Source organism: Chenopodium quinoa, unplaced genomic scaffold (assembly GCF_001683475.1).
Source record: "Chenopodium quinoa cultivar QQ74 unplaced genomic scaffold, ASM168347v1, whole genome shotgun sequence".
Taxonomy (NCBI): Eukaryota; Viridiplantae; Streptophyta; class Magnoliopsida; order Caryophyllales; family Amaranthaceae; genus Chenopodium; species Chenopodium quinoa.
In genome coordinates, this window is record NW_018744311.1 from 159,800 (window position 1) to 178,931 (window position 19,132).

Here is a 19,132-nt window from a genome sequence, read left to right on the forward strand (position 1 = left end):
GAAAATATGTAAGTATATATATATGTTAGTGTTTATATATCAATTTATGTGGAAAAAATGCAAAAAAAAAAAATATTAATTTTTTGAGCCATTTTTGCCACCGGTTTTGAACAGAACCGGTGCCAAAAACCCCTTTAAAAAAAGCGGGAATGGGTTTTTGCCACCGGTTAACCGGTGGCCATAATAAATATTACCACCGGTTAACCGGTGGCAATAATCATTTTTGCCACCGGTTTTGAACCGGTGGCCTTTCTTGGGGTTATTGCCACCCCCCAAATGACCACCGGTTCAAAACCGGTGGCTTAGGGGGGTTTTGAACCAGTGGCTAAGTGGTTTTTTCGCCTAGTGTTGAATTGTTTTAACGTTTTACAATTGCGGCTTGTAAAAGTATGGCAATATTAAATTGATGAATCGAGCAGATGTTAATTTGATATTAAAGGCTATTTTCAATAAGAACTTAGATCTAGTAAATTGCGAGAGCCTGTTAGATCTATGTTGATTAATAAATTGCGAGAGCCTGTTAATTATGTTATTTATGCAATGTCAATAATTGATTACTATGTTTTACCCTGGAGTATTATTTATTGGTGAACCTATGCCCTAGATATTTTTATATACTGTTTTCTCCCTATTCCTATTCTTTGTAGTTTAGTTTCATACTCAAATATAAATATTGGTTACTTAGATAATTTAGATTATAATAATTAATTAGGAGTAAAAAGACTTGTTTCCCTATGGATTCGACCCTACTTCCCTATCTACGTTAGTTAGAGGATTTAAGAATTACTTTTGATTAGGGGATACGACTTTACCCTGTCATTTGGTTGACAATTAAGAATTCAAAATTCTCATGAATTTTGATTGACCAAGGAGGGCTTGGTAATTTAATTCCCTTGTTTTAAGAGAAGTTGAAATTTCCATGAATTTCCACTTTTTTTTTTTTTTTTTTTTTTTTTTTTTTTTTTTTTGGAAAAGCACTTCTTCCATTTTTCTTTTAAGTGTCAATCAAACAACTTCTCAATCTATCAAATCCCATGAATTTCTACTTCCCCATATTGTCAACCAAACAAGACTTGAAAATATGCAACATTCTCTCTCTCTCTCTCTCTCTCTCTCTCACACACACACACATATATATCTTTATATCATATTTCAAACTAAGATTATACTACGTAATATTTTCCACTTGCAATGTGTGCTTTACACAGATTTTAATAATAATAAAAAAAATTAGCAATGTGTGTGCCATGAGGGGTATGAAAATTGAGGGACAAACTAAGGCAAAGCAATGCTAAACAAGTTAGGACAACAAGGCCAACTCAAGATAGAAGGGGCTAAATACGACATAATTATCAGAGGTGGGTCAAAAAACACGAATAAAATGATTTTAAACAACAATTACACTTCTGGAGGCATTTAGAGAACCAATAAAATATTTATCGATTCATAATTTTATCAAGTTCAAAAATATCCATTATTAGCCAATTTGGGCTATAAGCCTATAATACTTGAAGGGTCTGTTCACATTTACTGAACTGAGCTGAACTGAACTGATTGGAGTTGAATTGAACTGAATTGAGCTAAAATGAATATTTTATGAGAGAGAAAAATTAAGAGCTGAAGTGAACTGAAATTAAGTAAATATGAACAGACCCGAAATTGATTCAATTTTGAAGATATTTGGATCCAATATCGAAAACTCATGGAGTGATTTGTTCGTATGTAGGAGATTAATGTAGTTGATACATCAAACAAGCTGAGTGGAAACTCGTTGATTAAGTTGGTAAATAATATTTCTATCTAATACTATTAAAAAACGAATTTGGTGTGTTAGTAGTATTTGAAGAAAGAAAGAGAGAGAAAAATAGTAGTCGGGAAAGGGGAAGGAGAAGGGGTGAGAGAGAAAAGGAATAGGCGGAGTGAAAATGCAGAAATTGAAAACCCTGGTACGGCAGTGGCGATGTAGTTATAGTTATAGTTATAGTTACAGTGCGAAAATGAATAATAAGAAAGCATCAATGTTGGTGGAACGAACCCTAGTGACGACGGCACGATTTGGCAATTCATCATCAACGACGACATGGATGGGGTTGGGCTATTCTGTTAATCAGCGTCGCGGCGTGAAAGTGGCCGGCTCCGAGGTACTTAGCTTTGATTCGATGTTTATTAATCCCATTTATCATTTATGATTCATCAACTAGTTGAATGATGTTTGCAGGTGAGGACGGGGAACATTGTCCAAAGAAAAGGTATTTTATTTCTCTACTTAATTGCTGCTGCTACCTCTACCATTCCACTCTAATTCCGCCTGTCTTCTCTCTATTGTTATTTATCAGGCCGCATTTACCAGGTACTCTCTTCTTTTTCTTTTCATTCTCCATGTTATCATTATTACCGAGTAGCAGGAGTATCATTCCTTCTTTCTTCAGGTTATCAAAGCACAACACACTCAGCATGGCAGAGGAGGGGCCTCCATTCAGGTTCATCATTGATGCTTTCATTCATTCATTCATTCATTCATTCATCGGATTCTCTACTGATGTCTGTCAGGTTGAGCTTCGCGATGTCGACACTGGTAACAAAGTTACTGAAAGATTCCGTACCGATGAATCCCTTGAAAGTACGCATCTTACTCTCTATCTGTCTACATTTTAGGATCCCGACACTCACTCAGGATTTCTGCAGGGGTATATGTTGAAGAGAAGACTTTCCAGTACTTGTACTCTGAGGGAGATTTGGTAGTCTTGACAGAGTCAGTGTGCCTAACCCTTTTAACTCTTATTATCCAACTACACTACTTATAATTGCTTGCTCTCTTGTGCTTGCATCAGCCCTGAAACATTTGAACAGCTAGAGGTCCCAAAAGAATTGTTTGGAAAAAATGCTGTCTACCTCAAAGGTGCTTTGTTTTTTTCCCCTTCCTCACCTGCTATACAATCTAACTGTGCTGTGTTCCTCATATCATCTCCTTTATCTTCACCATTCTTTTCTCATTCACTTTCTTCATAGCCTTTGTTATGGTTATTCATTTTTAATTAAATTAGCTAACTAAATTTATCAAGGATGAATAGTATGCATCTGATATTAGCTATGTACTGCAGACATTCATTACTTCCCTTTAAGGCCCCTAATTTCCTTTACAAAATTTCTCAAGTCATCTGTAAAAGAACATCACTCATTTTTCTACGATCATTATCCATAGATCCATGATATGTTCATTTGATGATGCAGAGGATATGACAGTTAGAGTGCAGTATTATGACGGGAGACCGATGTCCACAACAGTACCTTATCGTGTTACATGCACAGTTGTTGAAGCTCAAGCTCCTATGAAGGGCCTCTCTGTGAATCCTCAGTATGCTTCTACTGATCTTGACTTTTCTATATAAACTTTTCCCCGACTAGTTTTATGCTCAGTTTTTAGCCTTGTGTCTTTTGTCTTACATCAGTAGTTAAGTTTCTCATTCATGTTTATCTGTTTAGGTTATTTGCAAAGAGAGAATCAAGTTGAATTTCTTGCTTGTTTGTTATTTTATTTTATTGTTATTAATAATTAAGAGTTTTACTTCAAAAAAAAGGTATAAGATTAATACAACTTTATACCAAACACTAAAACACTAAAAACAAATTAACTACTGGTCAAGCACCGTTAAATATCAGATTTCCCGTGGGCTATGTTAAATTGACTTTCAAATTCTAGATTAATGAGGTTGATGGACTTTTCATCCTGCCATTAGATGATTCCTTACATACAATTAATATGGGTGCTTTGATCTAAAAATTATGAAATTCTGCATATAATGATGAGTAGCAACTGTGTTGAAATTGTTGCTGCATGTTTGTATTCCTAGTATCTCATTCAATAAGTGCATTATTAATGGCTCACTAATGTTATTTCAGTGAAAGGATAGAAGGCAGAAGTCGTGGTACTGTGACTACTGTCAGTTTTATTCTTCCACTAGTTCATTTTTTTTACTGTGGTGCACTGTACTTATTTGTGAACATGCACCTTTTGTAAGTATCTTTAGTATAACCTATTTTCAGATTGACTTTTGAACTCTACTATGGTAGGAAAAAAAGTGCTATGATTTTTTATATGTTGCCTTCAGAAAGCTTTAATATGCTCTCTTTTCTCACTCTTTTGTAGACTTAATTATTTCTTTCTTGGCTTGCTCTTTTGCAGGTACAAAAAGGTTTTACTGGATAATGGCCTGACAGTTCTTGTAAGTAAATATATATTGTTTTTATTTTTTGATTGATAGGCTTATAGCCTTATACTGTAGAGTTAGTGACTTTTTTTTTTTGTGGCAGCTTCAAATCATAGCAGGTTCAAATAAACATAACATATGAGAATTTTTTTATACCACTAATAGATCAAGTGTTGGGTATAAGGGTAATTAGATTAAACTGTACTTCCTTGCCTCTTACGGTTAAGAGCTTAGGCTGCATATTTTGTTTCCCAAGCTTAGGGTTAAGAGCTTACGGTTGAATTGGGGACAATATATTGGAATCATTAATTCATTATGGAGCATGACCTATGCTGAAGTGGCCTCTAGCCCATTCCTAATTTTCTGTCCCTGACTCACTGATCCAAGGGAGTGCACAAGTGCTTTAGTTACATTAGTTTTTCTCTGATGTTAGGATACATTAATATGATACCTCGGCCTTGTGGTTTTGGGTAGCTTTCCCGCTCCCACATTGACATTTGTATCGACCTTTGGATTCTTTTAGAGATTATGTCGTCGACCTCTTGCTTCTAATGTCATAGGTGAGAAAAAAAATTATAATTAGGGTCATTTTGTGAAATAAATAAAAACAAGACTTACCATTTCAGTGTAGCAATTGTTTAGGGTTACCATTGAGAATTTCCCATTTTATTTTCATTTCTAATTCTAATATCTTTATGACATTTAGATTTGTGAATTTGAATTACAATTTAATTCAAATGTGAGGCATATGAATTTCAGATAACTGTTTCCAAAAAAAAAAGGCGCTGTTAAATTTAATGCATCAAACTTAAGCCTTCTCTCATTTTGTCACTAAAAACTACAACCTGGTTAAGAATTAGTATCAATTAATGTAGAACAAACTTTCGTTGTTGAGAATTAATGAATTTTTTTGGGCACTAAGGCTATGCCCCTGTGTCATGTCAATGATCACATCTATACTGGGTACTATTTTACATAATAATTAATCATGTTTGAGCCTTTGTGTTATGATTTTGGTTCTTCTCCTTTCTAATTGGGGATAATATGCTGTCTTGCTGATTATGATTAATGATGATGGTTCATCTGTTGGCATGAATGTTGCTAGGCTGCCTAGGATACTAAATCAATATGGTCAATGACATACTATTTGTGTTATCTGTGAGCTTCTCCATTGGTCTAATGGACTTTAATCCAATTAGAATTAAGCAATTAGAGGTTATTACCAAATGGGTTCGAAAGATGCTTGCTAGATATGACTCTTGCTTAAATTATGATGTGATTTATAATTGATTCTTACATTAGTTTTATAAAGTTCCTAAGTCAATATATAATGTTTTTTCTTGTTCAAGTCCAATTCCCTTGCATCTCAGCTTATATTCTGCCTTTTCTATTGTCTTGTACTCTTGTTTATTTCTTTGCTGTTTTTACAAGACAGGCTTGCATTTGATTCACCATTTTACCTAATCTCTTTAAATCCAGGCTCCTCCATTCATTGTGACTGGCGATGCAATCGTCGTGAATACTGCAGATGATTCTTATATTACAAGGTGACATCGTTACAATTGCCCAAATTTTGGCATGAATGTTCCTTTGAATTTTTCCATTTCTCTGTGTTATTGGCAGTTCACTTGACGTAATTTTTATAAAGATGGTATTTTTAGGCAATAGATTTTTCTTGTTACATTATCTGCCCTAGAAGCCCCTAGAAGAATATTCTCATTGACTAACCTCACGCATCAAAATAGAATATTTAACATGCAGCAAACATTGACTTGACAAAGACAATCTTGTATCCTATTTAAAATTTTATGGAGTTTAAACTCTATTAATGACATTGTAGCCTTGTAGGTACATGGTAGAGAAATTTTACATTAAACTGATACTTGTATGTTGAAACATTAGTTGTTATATTAATAGGGACTACGGACTAGGGAGTGTTTTGTAATTATCTCATATTCCCATCTTGTAGTTGTCTTGCTTTTAGGGATTGCTTCTTAAAATCTAAATGCATTATAGCTCCAAGATTCCTTGTGTACTTGATATCTTGGTTACCAATGATACTGCTCATATAAGGTTCAATCAAACGACTGTATTCTTAATAGTGGTAGGCATGAAATTTGCCGGAAGTTGTACAGTGGGAAAGTAGCAAACTCCTCATTTATTTGTTTGACAAAAGTACTAGGACTTTTGGGATGTAAAACCTATTACAACTGAAGTTACCAAACAGCTTTAGGCCTTCCAAGATATGTGTTTTACTAGATAGTTTAACTTTCCTCATCTGTTATTGGAACCTGTTTAACCTGATAAAATGTCTTTATAATTGCATGCTGTGGGACTTGCAGTAGAAAAATATATATTTGGGAGAAGGAATGCAGATCATCCATAAAGCTTTCAACTGATTTTCAGCTGTTATGGAATTAGTGGGGTTGTGCCTCCATGTATTAGGAGACAATACTTGATTGATGGGCTTTGAGTTCATGTGTGCACAACCAGTTGATTCATATGTGAACCATTGACGCTTAATTTGAACACTTTTAAAGTCATTTTTGGTGTAGAAAGAACCATATAGGCTAGTATGTACTATGTAGACAAGATTTGGTAGTACCCACCAATACTTTAACTAATACAGCTAATTGACATCCACAACAATTTTGAATTTGAAGTTAAAAATGTTTTGTTAACATATGTTTAGTCATTTTAGCGATCCAACTAGCACTTATATGACAACAGTTAATGGTTAAAGAGGCAAGCGTGCTACTGCTTACCTCTGATCTGAGGTGTGTGGAATGTGGATGAGTGGATCTCTTGTTCTTGAGTCCCGATCTTAAATTTTCTACTTCAAATACCAAGAATTATTTTGTTTAAAAAAAAAAAAAAAATTAAATTCATGATTCAGAGTTCTACATTGACAAGATTTCAAATTGGATGTCAAATTGATGATATGGAAGGTTTTTTTATGTACGCTTGAGGATTTAATGTCATGTATGGCACTAATTGTTGCTTATTCTTTGCAGGGCAAAGTAGTAATGTGTACATCCTGAAATTTGGCATACAACATCTTACTATGAAGATATTCATTGTGAAGATTTAGGAATGTTCTATTGTGACAAAATGTTACTCCGTAACATGATATAGACAAGCTTGAATAATCTGCGTATCTATTGGTGATTCACAGTGGAAATGTTTTGCTTTTCCATGTAAAATTCTCTCTCTCTTTTTTTTTTTTTCCTTCTGCTTGTTGTTTGAAGGATTTTGCTGTTATATGCTTATATTAGCGTTAATTTTGGCTTCTTATTTCCGAGTGATTTGTTTTTGTTATTAGCTGTATGGATTTATTTATTTTTTTTAAAAACTTGGGCGATTTAGAATAATCAATTTTATTTCAGCATATTTCTGGGCACCTTGTATATGAACATGTTGCCTATTCAAATTCTGTAAATACACATGCATGGTGTTCAGGTTGTTACAGATAATATTTAGTGTTTCAAATGATACGTTTTGCACTTTAGCAGTAGTATAAAGTTATTACACGGCGAAGTGCTATGTTGTCCAACATATGATTGTACATTGTTGAGGAATGAGCACCAGAATAAGGGGTCAGAATGTGAAAAAAGGAAGGTCATGACTCAATCCTTGTTACAAGCAGCACAGAACATGATTATTCTATAATTTATAAGCAAAAGACTAAACTGTGAATTGCGGAAAGATCCATGCTGCAGGTATCCTATTATATATCATACGAAGTACTATTTATTTTCCTTCAAATTACTTGGCAGTCTCATCTTTGAAACTCCGAGGAGCAGAAATGTTGAGACAGCAAAAGTGCTGGAACTGTCGCTTCAACCCTCCTTCAACCCTTCAATCATGTCAATCATAAATGCATAGGTATTACAGTCCCACGGAAGTCTCAAACTTCTGGATTTGATGGAGGAAAATCAAGGTCAACTGCATAAAATTGCACAGCAAATTAGACGCAGTTTGCCAACTTAGCTTAGTATAACTAATCAAACGCAATGCGATGAAGATGAAGGAAAGGGATTTGTGCAGAAAGAGGCACTCGTCCCTGGGAGGAGGTGTGAAGAAGTTAGTAACTCACCATAGCGTGGGGTGCAATTCGAACACAATAAACAGGGAAGCCGGTATAGAATTTGAGTGGCCCCCCAGATTTCAAGGTCTTCATGGCACAATCTAATGAACTTGTATAAGGGTACTTGCCCTCTGTATCTGGTTGCATTTTTTGTATTTGTGTTTTAACATAATCAAATGGCAAACTGCAGGCCGAGGCAAAGAAACCAGACACTGCACTGGCTCCTGAACCAATATATAGCAATAAAAATTGGAAGTTACTACATACTGTACTGTATATGGGATTCAACTAAATATGTAGATCAGATCATAGAGTTGGTGACCAAGTAATTTACCTAACACCGTGGAAGTTTCTGTTAAACCAAGGGAATCCCGGAAAAATTCGACACTTTGGTCATAGGAGGCAAGCATACCCATGTTAAGCGCCATGGCTCTGACGATTGTAGGGGCAGCTCCTTTCCATAGTGCCAAAACCCCTTCATCAGCAACAATACGGACAAGTGCATGGAATGCGTTTTTGTAGTGACGCCGTTGTGCCAGTGGTAAGGTTGCATCAGCTTGCATGCGGATCAGCGCCAAGTCTGCTGGGCTACCAATACATGCTCCAATAGCACCAGCACTCAAACCACACAAAGCCTTTTGATATAGGGGTAGAGGCTTCCCGTCATTAGCAGCAAGTGCTTTGTTGGTCAAAATCCTAATTATAATGAAAAACAAGTGAAACAGGCTATGTTGGGGGGTGGAGTTAGGTGGTCAGTCATTTCAGACACAACAAAAAATGAGTAGTACTATGCTATGGCTCATCTAAGACTTGCTTGCTGCTTGGCAGAGGAATGAGTAAAGAGAGAAGTTTAATTAAGCAAAAGACGACGGACTGCTGGAAAACGAGAGACTGACCTGAAAGATCCAAGACGGGCAGTTGTATAAGTGGCTTGCCTTAGCAAACCTGCGGATAGACCCTGTAGCCTCCAAAATAAAAGTACAAAAATTATGATGAGTAGTGCATTAAAAATTAGGCTAATAGGGTAAGGAGTAGATTTTGGTAACAGAAACGTATTCTTTCTTCTTCTACTTGTTACGATTATGTACCACATACAAGTTTCAACTGAATTGAAGCAGGGGATGTACACTTGTAATTAGGTTACATTAAGAGAAGGCTGTAATATGACCCCTGGAATTAGTTGTCACGTTAATAGTTTAATTTACACTGGATTTTATACAGAAGTTGGATAACAGAAACTAAAGCTAAGCATGATATAATTGTAGTACCCTAACTAAGTAATCCATAAATAGTACGTGTATGTTCAACTTCCTGATGCAAATGTAGTGCACGCATCGATCATTGTGGTGGGAAGAATCCATATCAAAGTAAGCATTTTATATCATACACTAATTCCTTCAATCCTTCCAACAATACCATCCCTATGATACTCACAATTTGTCACATATATTTTTATTTATATCCGATCCCATACTCACACTTTGTCATATGAGTAGTTATTTATTGAGCAATCGATTCAAATACACAAACATACATACAATGTGTTTACACAGTTAGGAGTACTCAGACATGATTTATAACAGATCGATCATCAACTCTTTTAATTAATTAGCTGCATTAGTCTGATATAATGTGGGATTTTTGTTTGAAGTAGTGAAATATTGGCATAAGCAGTACTTAGTTTGTAAAGCGAGTGAGTGTGACACTACTCTGTATAAACAATACAAGTAGATGAGATGGTAATGAATATGAGTTGAAGAAGAAATTAACCTTGTAAAAGGTAGAAAGACCCTCATCACGTAGCATGTTCTTAGTCACCTGGACTGCAGAACCTTGTCCCAACTGAATCCTCACCTATGTTTTTATTTCATTATAGATCCAGTCAGCTTGCTTAATTGGGTAATTAATCTTAATCATGTAATAAACCAATATTTAAATTTAAAATAAAAAGGGGTACCTTGACCATATCAATGGGCTGAATGACACAAGTAGCAAGCATACCGGAGGCACCTCCATTCACAAAGGGCTTCACTGTCTTCCATACTGATACTGTGCTGCTTTTCTCCTCTCCCATTTCTAGTTTATATATTACAAATGGAGGTCTTCAGGTTCTTTGAGACAGAGTAAAAGTAATTTGTATGTATTAGATGCCAAAAGAAATGACAAATGAGAATGAGAAAGATAAATGGCTTATTACTGTATCATCATCATCATCATCTGGTATGTGGACAGATCAGGAAGCTGAGGCCTCAGCCCCACTCAGTACCACCCATTCACCCAACAATAATCTCACACCTCAACTATTCTACGCCTCTACCTTTTTTTAACTTACACCACACCATCCACACACTTGGATCTCTTACCCCTTCTTTTCCTAGTATTCTTTTCTCGTAATGACAAGTGTCGCTTGTATTTTATAATAATAATAATAATAATAATAATAATTTATATACTACCTCCGGTCCAATTTACTCGCAACAAAGGAATATTTTATGTCTCACAAATAATACCCCTTTGTTGCGAGTAAATCCGACCGGAGGTTGTATATACAAAGTATTAAAAATGAATATCAAGATAAATATAATAAGACCTCATACATCATAAATGCATAATTATGTGGTAAAGGTTTGGGCCATTGAAGCGATTTGGTGGGGTGTAATGAACAAGTTAAGCCCGAACTTAATTGGGCCTTTTGAGATTGGAATTCAGAAAATTGCTTATTGGGCCTTTTGTTATCATCTGATGAAGTAATGACCATGAACCATAAGACTCCTGACCACTTGCAGTTGGCTTTAAATGACAGTATTAAGTATGTGAGCCCCACTTGTTGACTGCTGTATTGTAATGGTCATTGGTCACTGCCAACTTATGTAAGCTGTAAAATACAAGTGTATACAGTATACCAAATCACATGCATTTATCAACTTATAATCGTTAATCATAATCACTGTTTAGCATGTAGTCATTAGTCAGTCAATACTCAATAATAATATAGAGTACTAATTAAGGCATCGTAATAACTAACTAATTATAATTAAATTTATTCATAATCCTAAGATACTAAATTAAGCGAGGACCACACGTGCATGGGAGTATATAGGCAATAATAAAATATTACTCCGTACTATTACTCGTATCTAAAAAGAGTATTAGTGTATTATTAATTAATAATGGCAGTTCTTCCAAAAAAAAATAAAAATAAAAAAATAATAAAGGCACCATTTTTGTAATCGCTGATTGAGGGAATAGAATATTATGATTAGTATCATGTTACCAGGTGCTGTAGAGTTGTATCCACTCTGTTTGGATCAATTTTACTCTTTTATCTTTCGCGAACGAACGTTCTACTTTACTATTCTGAATGCAGATATACGTACTACTTAAATTAATTTTAGGTGCATAAGATTCAATACAACTAAGGGCTTGTTTAGTTGTTTGTCATTGTTTTTTTTAAAACAATAAACAAGAAATAAGAAAAGGTGTTTTCACTTTTCTGTTGTAAGTTTTTAAAATTATCATGAGTTTAATAAATTTGACTAATTTTATTCATTATATGACTTATATCATATGATTTTAAAAACCAAAAAAACAGAAAACCACACTAATGGCAAACGAACCGTTAACTGCCGGGATGTTGATATTATAGGAGTTTATAGGTACTACGCAGCGGAAAAACATGAATCATATTCAATCAAGTACCAATCCCAAGATCACATGCATAACACACAAGACACATAATCATACCTTTGACGCGTGAATTCCACGAAGCTATTCGACAGACAAATCAGGGAGAGAATAGAGCCCCAAGCGTTGCTCCTCTACTTAGTCCACGAGATTCGAACGAGCCGTCCACCAATACTAGATTGGTCGAGTGATTGAGGAAAACCGCGATCACCACCTTAACGGACAACTGACCACCGCACGAACCACCACCACCACGACACACCACCGGCGCCTAGGAGGAGGAGAGAGCCGTGAGAGAGAGGACTTTGAGAGGGGTTGGGTTTCGTGTTTGCTAATTAGGGTTTGATCACACTGATCAGTTAATTCCTTACTTCCTTGCAAACCTAGGCACCTAGTCTATTTATAATCTTATTATAATTAGACTAGGGCACGAAGCCCAAAAACCTCTTAATCCCCTGCATGGTCGGCCACCTAGAGTGATGAGGGTCATGATGGGCCTCGTCCTCTAATGCTCGATCTAGCCCCTTTGTGTGACTTTATAGGATCCGTCCAATTGGGCTTTGGGCTATTTTACTAGTCCAAAGATCGTTAGTACCTCTAGCTATGGAAAAACGATGACCCAAATGTACGAACTTAATTATCTCCATAATTTGATCCAATTATATATCTAGTAATTGCACACGACGAAGACATAACTCCTTCAATCTCCCACTTGTCTGAGACAAGGGTGCAATATTCAAATTCCTTAAGTCAATATATGTGTTGATTTGATAATATGATTGCATCACATGTCGAGATCATATTAATCTACAAATCGTTTCTTGAAATCTGAGTTAGAATTACAAAACCAAATGATTAATGTGTAATGCATGTGAACGCGGCCACGTATTTTCTGAATTCTCCCTCTTCAAGCGGTCATGACACATTTCCTTATTTAATAGGTAGACTCTATCCAATCTTGTGGTAACATGACTCCCACTCAACTTCTGAAATAACCGGGAAACACCCTTTATAATCTCCAGTTACAGCTAGACGTTTGAGTGTACCACAGTCACAACATCCATTGAATGAAATCAATGTTCCACTCATGTCAAAGGAATCCACTAATATATACGGAAGCTCTATACTTGAACTTCAAAGTAGGTCAATAGTTCGATCATGCATCATTCATGCATATCCAAGTGATTGACCGAGCATCACTATGCCCCTATAGCCCATGAAACTGCGCTATCCAATCAGTCTTACATGCTAGTTCATTTATTGAAATCATTTATGTCCACTTTAATGATCTCGAACTAGGAACTTTAAATAATATATGAATTTTGTTCACCTGTGGGGTTTCAATTCACCAGGTCATCAACCTGATGAGCCCATCAATTTATAATTATTTTGGACATTTTATTTAATTTCCAAAACCATAATTAAATAAGTGAAATAATAATTTCTATTTTAAACATAATTCTGCAAATTAATGCATTTCTCATGTAATATGTTTTCTCAAAACATATACAACTTAAATAACATAACTTGCTTCAATCCTAGGACTTTAATATGACTCTCATATCTTAGTCCATGGAAGGGGTTTAGTGATTTCTCACTGATAATAAAACTTTGCAGAACATGACCTTCCGCTGGTCAATGATCTCATAATTGAGGTGATATCTCATATCCTTTTGTTTGGATTTGTGATATGACTTTGTCTCCTTTGTTCTTGGGCAAAGGTGACCCTTTAGTAACATGACATTCTAATCCGAACTTCCTCCGTAACTATCTGACTATAGTTTAATACACAAATTCCGACATCGAGTGTGCAACAATGCTCTGCTTTGAACTCTTCAAGCTCACTGTCCTTTTCCATCCAGACACAAATATGTATTTAGATCACCATCTAGAATCATCTTGCCTGTTTGGAAAACTTGCATTCGTGTAACCTTTTGACAACTTGCTTAAATTACCATTTAACACAACAGCTAGAAGAATTCCTTTTAGTGCTTCTCAAGTACTGAAGGATATGTTCCTGGTAATTCTCCATATGCTTATTCTGATTTTGCTTGAATTCTGCTACACATGCACAAGTCATATGCAACATCTTGCATTGTACATTTCATGGCACATATAATGAACCTTACGCAGAAGCATAAGGTACATTATCCATACAACTCAACTCTTTTAGCTTTTGAGGGCACTGAGTTTTACTGAGTGTAATAGCATGAAACATGGGAAGATATCCTATCTTAGAGTCTTGCTTCATGAACTTGTCAAGATCCTTATCAACATAAGTCTCTCGATTCATTCCAATAATTCTTCAAGATTCACTTCATGGATCTTAATTCCCAATATGTACTCAACATCTCCTAAGTCTCTCATATAGAAACAATCTTTCTGACCACTGCTTGACTTATTCAAGCATTGATGTATCATTTCATATGAACTGTATGTCAACTACATACTAGACTAAGAAGACCAATTTCTCCCACTAAACTTCTTGTCTCTACAAGATTCCTTTGTTCTACTAAGGAAATCAAACTGTTTGATTTCCTAATTAAAACGAATGGTCCAACTCCTTAATGATTACTTCAATCCATAAATGAATTTCTAAAGTTTGAAAAACTTTCCAGGAATTTCTGGATTTCAAAACTCTTAGGATGTATCATATACATTCTCACCATCAAGAACATTTCATGAAAGTGATTTTGATATCCATTACTAGAATGATCCAAATAGGCTTACCCAACTAATAGGTTTAACCCTATTTGTAAGACTATTATGGACTAACACATTTTTACAAACATGGAGTCCATGCTGGATTTCATAGCTTTAAGCCATTTCCTGAGTTGGCATTTGTCCAAAGCTTGCTTGTAGGCCATGGATTCTAACCATTCTAATGAGAAAATTTTAGAATCCACCTTTACTCAGAATTTCAACAAACTGTTTGTTTTGATCCCAAGTAACCTACGATAGGTATGAGCGACAATAGAATTATTCTCTTCAACTCTTTGAAGCCTTTCATTCTGGTGGGACGATAGAAGCCTCGCTAGTGGAATTAGCTTGCTTCGACATATGGTTTATCAAATTAGCTGATTTCATATGCCTTCGTCTCTGATGTAGTGTTATCCACATCCATTTGTTGCTCGTCTTGAATCTCATCAAGGTCTAACTTTACTCCCACTTGGCTTTGTAGGAAGACATTATTTCTATAAAGACATTATCGCAAGCAACAAACATTTTGTTTCTACGCGATTGTAGGAATAATACCTCTTAGTTTCCATGAGAAAAACCCATGAAGAACTACATTTCTGATTTAGGGTGTATTATGTTATCTTTGTAAACATTTTACATTGATTTCATAACCCTTGATCTTGTTTAGAAAAGATAAATTTTGGAACATTTCCAAATCATAACTCTTATGACATCTTTTCTACTGCTTTGGTTAAGTTTCTTGTTTAGTTTATCGCAATTGTTGTTGTTCTAATGCATATCCTCAAAACGATATTTGTAAATCATTAAATCTTGGATCGAACACTGGCAAGCAAAGTTTGATTCCTTCTTCATAAACATACAATTTAATTGTAATGTTTATGGATTGTGAATTAATTCAAAAATTCCCTTTAGATGATCATTCCTTTTGAGTTAAATATTTATCACAACAATCATATTGTGGTGTTAAATTGTTTATCTCAAACTGATTTTACATTTCATTTTTGGAATTTTGAACTTTTCAATTGTTCCAAGCTTTACTTCATTAAGTAATTATCGATATATTTACTTAAATCGTTAGTAAAAGCAATGAAATAGTTAAATCCCTTTGCTAGCTTTGAACCTATTGATTCACATACATCATATGTATGAGTACCAAAAGGTCATTTTAGCTTCTTTTACCCTTTCTACTAAAAGGCAACTTGGTCATTTTGACTTTTATCAAGCATGACTTCTAATTCTCAAGTGATTCACATCGTATAAGAATGAGAGTCCATCCAAAACTTTGGATGTGCAAATGGTTTACGTGACCCAACCTTACTTTGTTATAAGTAAGTGTATTTTGAATCATCTAAATCTTATTTTGTGATATACTTATATCAATGTAAAAAACAAATTAATTCATGTCTAGAAAAATGAAAACAATTTATTACCTTGGTCAAGGATCAACACTTGTCCAAGCCAAGTAAACCAAATTCAGTATTCAAAACAAGAAAACCGAAATATTGTCTCATCAAAACTGAAAATTGTTCTAAAATCATGATAAACTAATCAAAATTTAAAACTATGAAGCTATCTCTGGCCACTCAAATACTTCTAGTGCACCTTCAAGCTCCATTTCCAAGCTAGCTTCACTTATTTGCAGTTCCTGCACAACATCACTATGTTAAGCACTGCAACTTGGTATCATATACCTAAGTGAAAGTTAAAATGTTTATAACATTATACCTGAGGTTGATGCTCCATTCTTCTTGAGGAAGTCATGGTATTTCTGGCAATTTCGCTTCTAATGTCCCTTCTTCTTGCAGTAAAAGCATTCAATTTCACTTGCAGCCTTGGGCTTTGGAGTCGTCTTAGGCTATTCAGGAGCCTTGGCAACTTGCTTGCCCTTGCTCTTAGCACTAGCCTTTTGCCCCTTCTTCTTGAACCCCTTTCCCTTTTGAATCATAAGAACTTCCTTCTTAGGTTCCTTAGGGATTTTTTTCTTAGCACTAACCAGCATTGCATGCAATTGATTCATAGTCTTTGCAGTGGAAGTCATGTTGAAATTCATGATAAACTGGTTGAAACTTTCTGGTAGTGAATGGAGAATGATGTCTGTTGCCAAATCATCACTGTATGGGTGCCCCAGTTTTTTTATACTTTGAATTAGGACGATCATTTTGAAAACATGATCATGAACTGTGGCTCCCTTCTCCATCCTACAATCCAGAATCTCACGATGGAGCTCATACCTTTCAACTCTAGCTTGTTTCTTAAATAAAGCTTTGAGTTCTTGCATGATTGAATAGGCATCCTGGTCCTCAAAACGCTTTTGAAGACTAGGTTCCATGGTAGCAATCATTAAGCAAGTGATATGTATAGCTCTGCCATGAGCTTCCTTGTGCTTCTTGATCTCTGCCGCAGTTGGATTTTCTGGCAGAGGTCCTGGTAATGGGGTATCAATGATATCCTCTTTACCCTCAGATTTCAGAACAAGTCTTAGCATTCTTTCCCAAGTGGAAAAGTTCTCCCCTGTCAACCTATCCTTCTCAAGGAATGGTCGAAGGTTGTAAACGTTGTTGTCATTGTGGTTACGGCTACCTATCTATGTCAAAATAAGGCAAAGTTCAATAATTATGTTTAATTTAAAATTAAAGTACCATAAACACATTCATTTAGTAACTTTAAAACACTTTATTCAATAATTAATTGATCCCTATTGAATTTAAGTGATTCCAAGATCCTTTATTTGTGCAATAATTGACCGGACTGAGGCCCTACCATCAACTATTACATTTTCAAGGTGAGTAAACTCTTTTCTGATTACAACTCTTGTAACTCTTGGTTGAATAATTAATCATCACATGCTTAATTATTACCCTTAGCTTCAAGGTTCTAAACTCTTTAGGTAACCTTGTTGAGTATAACCAATTAAAAGTGTAAAACGTGATTTACCCCCACTCCCCTAAGATATAATATGACACCCAGCTGAGGCATGACCCATCATAAAATATCAAAGGTTTCATCGGGTTTTTAATGGGAAAAGCTATCTCAATATTACTAGGACCTAGATTTATTATGTTGTGATTATTTAGTAAACTCTAGCGCATCATCAATCAACATAAATAAAATCTAACATGCATAATCTACTAATGCAATAAAACATGACATAGTATGTCCCCTTAGTCCTAAGAAAACTAGAAATGAAAAATGCTCCCACTTGAATCATCATGGATCTCCATCCACTTGCTCCTTTGGGCCTTCACTTCATGGGCTTCTTTGGACTAACACTACTTAAATAACTATTCTATTTACTTTAAATAAAAGTTACAAAAATACTAAACGGTACGCAGACCGTATTTAGATTACAAAAATACATCACGATGCGCAGATCGTATTTAAGAATCTATGGGTCATACTAGTCTAAACACGGTCTGCGTACCGTTTAGTAAATCACAGAATATCCTAGAATTACAGAGTGCCATATAATAAATCACTCAACATGCTTGTCTAAACTACAACATCGAATGTTCATAATAAAGTCAACGCATTTCCTAAAAAATCTCATATTTTAATCATAATTAGATAATATCATATATTATTCATAACCGTTCATTAAATATCGTATATTTAATTTAGTCATGAGATAGAATCAAATCATATTTTAATTTAGAAAGATAAATCATATTTAATCTTCCATGATTATCCTAACAAATTTAGGAGATTCTATCCTAATTACTAGCCAATCAAATAATTTTAAAATCAATTATATCCTAATCTAATTATGGGATAATCACATTATTTAAATTAATTATTATCCTTTTGGAATATGCTCAGAATATCCTAGTCAATCTTATCCAAAATTAACCATTTTAATTAGGATAATTACCAATTTAACAACTTTAAATATGGATAATATCAAATATCAAATATGGATAATATCAAATATAACAACTTTTGAATATTTGATTTTATCCTAAAATAAAAGATTTTATCAAATAAAACCAACTTTATCTTTTAAAATAAAAGATCATATTTTCAAAATATTTTAGTTATAGATCAAACCCATCATCATCTTCTAAAAAGTGACAAGGTGAAAGGCTTTTATGGTTGAATAATTGCGTGTATAAGCTATCAAACATAAAACAAAACACAATATTAGGATAGCTTAGTTTGTTTTAAATATTTAAGGATGATATTAAAAAATAGAGAACAAATAACTTTAACAGAATTAGTACGAGTACAAGTTATAAATTTGTAGAAGAGGAGGTGGGGAGCAGGGGCGGTGGGGGGTGGTGGAGTGGGGACCTGACTAAGAAAGAGGCAACATTCATATTCATTTTACAGAACTGGGTCAAGGCGATTATTATCGTGGTGGCACGCAATTTGGTCTCCCTAAATTAACTAATTAGTCTTATATTATAATTATTATAATAAAAAAAATCAAGTGAAAATAAAGATAAAGGAGGAAAGG

The 19,132-nt window shown here is 34.7% G+C and overlaps 2 protein-coding genes across 2 annotated transcripts; one reads left to right on the top strand and one right to left on the bottom strand.

The window, feature by feature from the left end:
* Positions 1-1,753: 1,753 nt before the first annotated feature.
* On the top strand, positions 1,754-7,502 carry LOC110695882 (elongation factor P-like). The gene is made up of 11 exons (XM_021873107.1): positions 1,754-2,141; positions 2,219-2,249; positions 2,337-2,350; positions 2,430-2,480; positions 2,551-2,620; positions 2,686-2,752; positions 2,832-2,899; positions 3,232-3,355; positions 4,184-4,223; positions 5,688-5,755; positions 7,223-7,502. The coding sequence occupies exons 1-11, from the start codon at positions 1,926-1,928 to the stop codon at positions 7,230-7,232; spliced, it is 759 nt and encodes a 252-aa protein (XP_021728799.1). The 5' UTR covers positions 1,754-1,925; the 3' UTR covers positions 7,233-7,502.
* Positions 7,503-7,690: 188 nt separating this feature from the next.
* Positions 7,691-10,596, bottom strand: LOC110695881 (mitochondrial dicarboxylate/tricarboxylate transporter DTC-like). Its single transcript, XM_021873106.1, has 6 exons — positions 10,253-10,596; positions 10,066-10,149; positions 9,192-9,253; positions 8,630-8,991; positions 8,305-8,519; positions 7,691-8,153 (listed from the first exon to the last, which is right to left on the bottom strand). Exons 1-6 carry the CDS (start codon positions 10,367-10,369, stop codon positions 8,097-8,099), a joined length of 897 nt encoding a protein of 298 aa, XP_021728798.1. The 5' UTR covers positions 10,370-10,596; the 3' UTR covers positions 7,691-8,096.
* Positions 10,597-19,132: the final 8,536 nt, after the last annotated feature.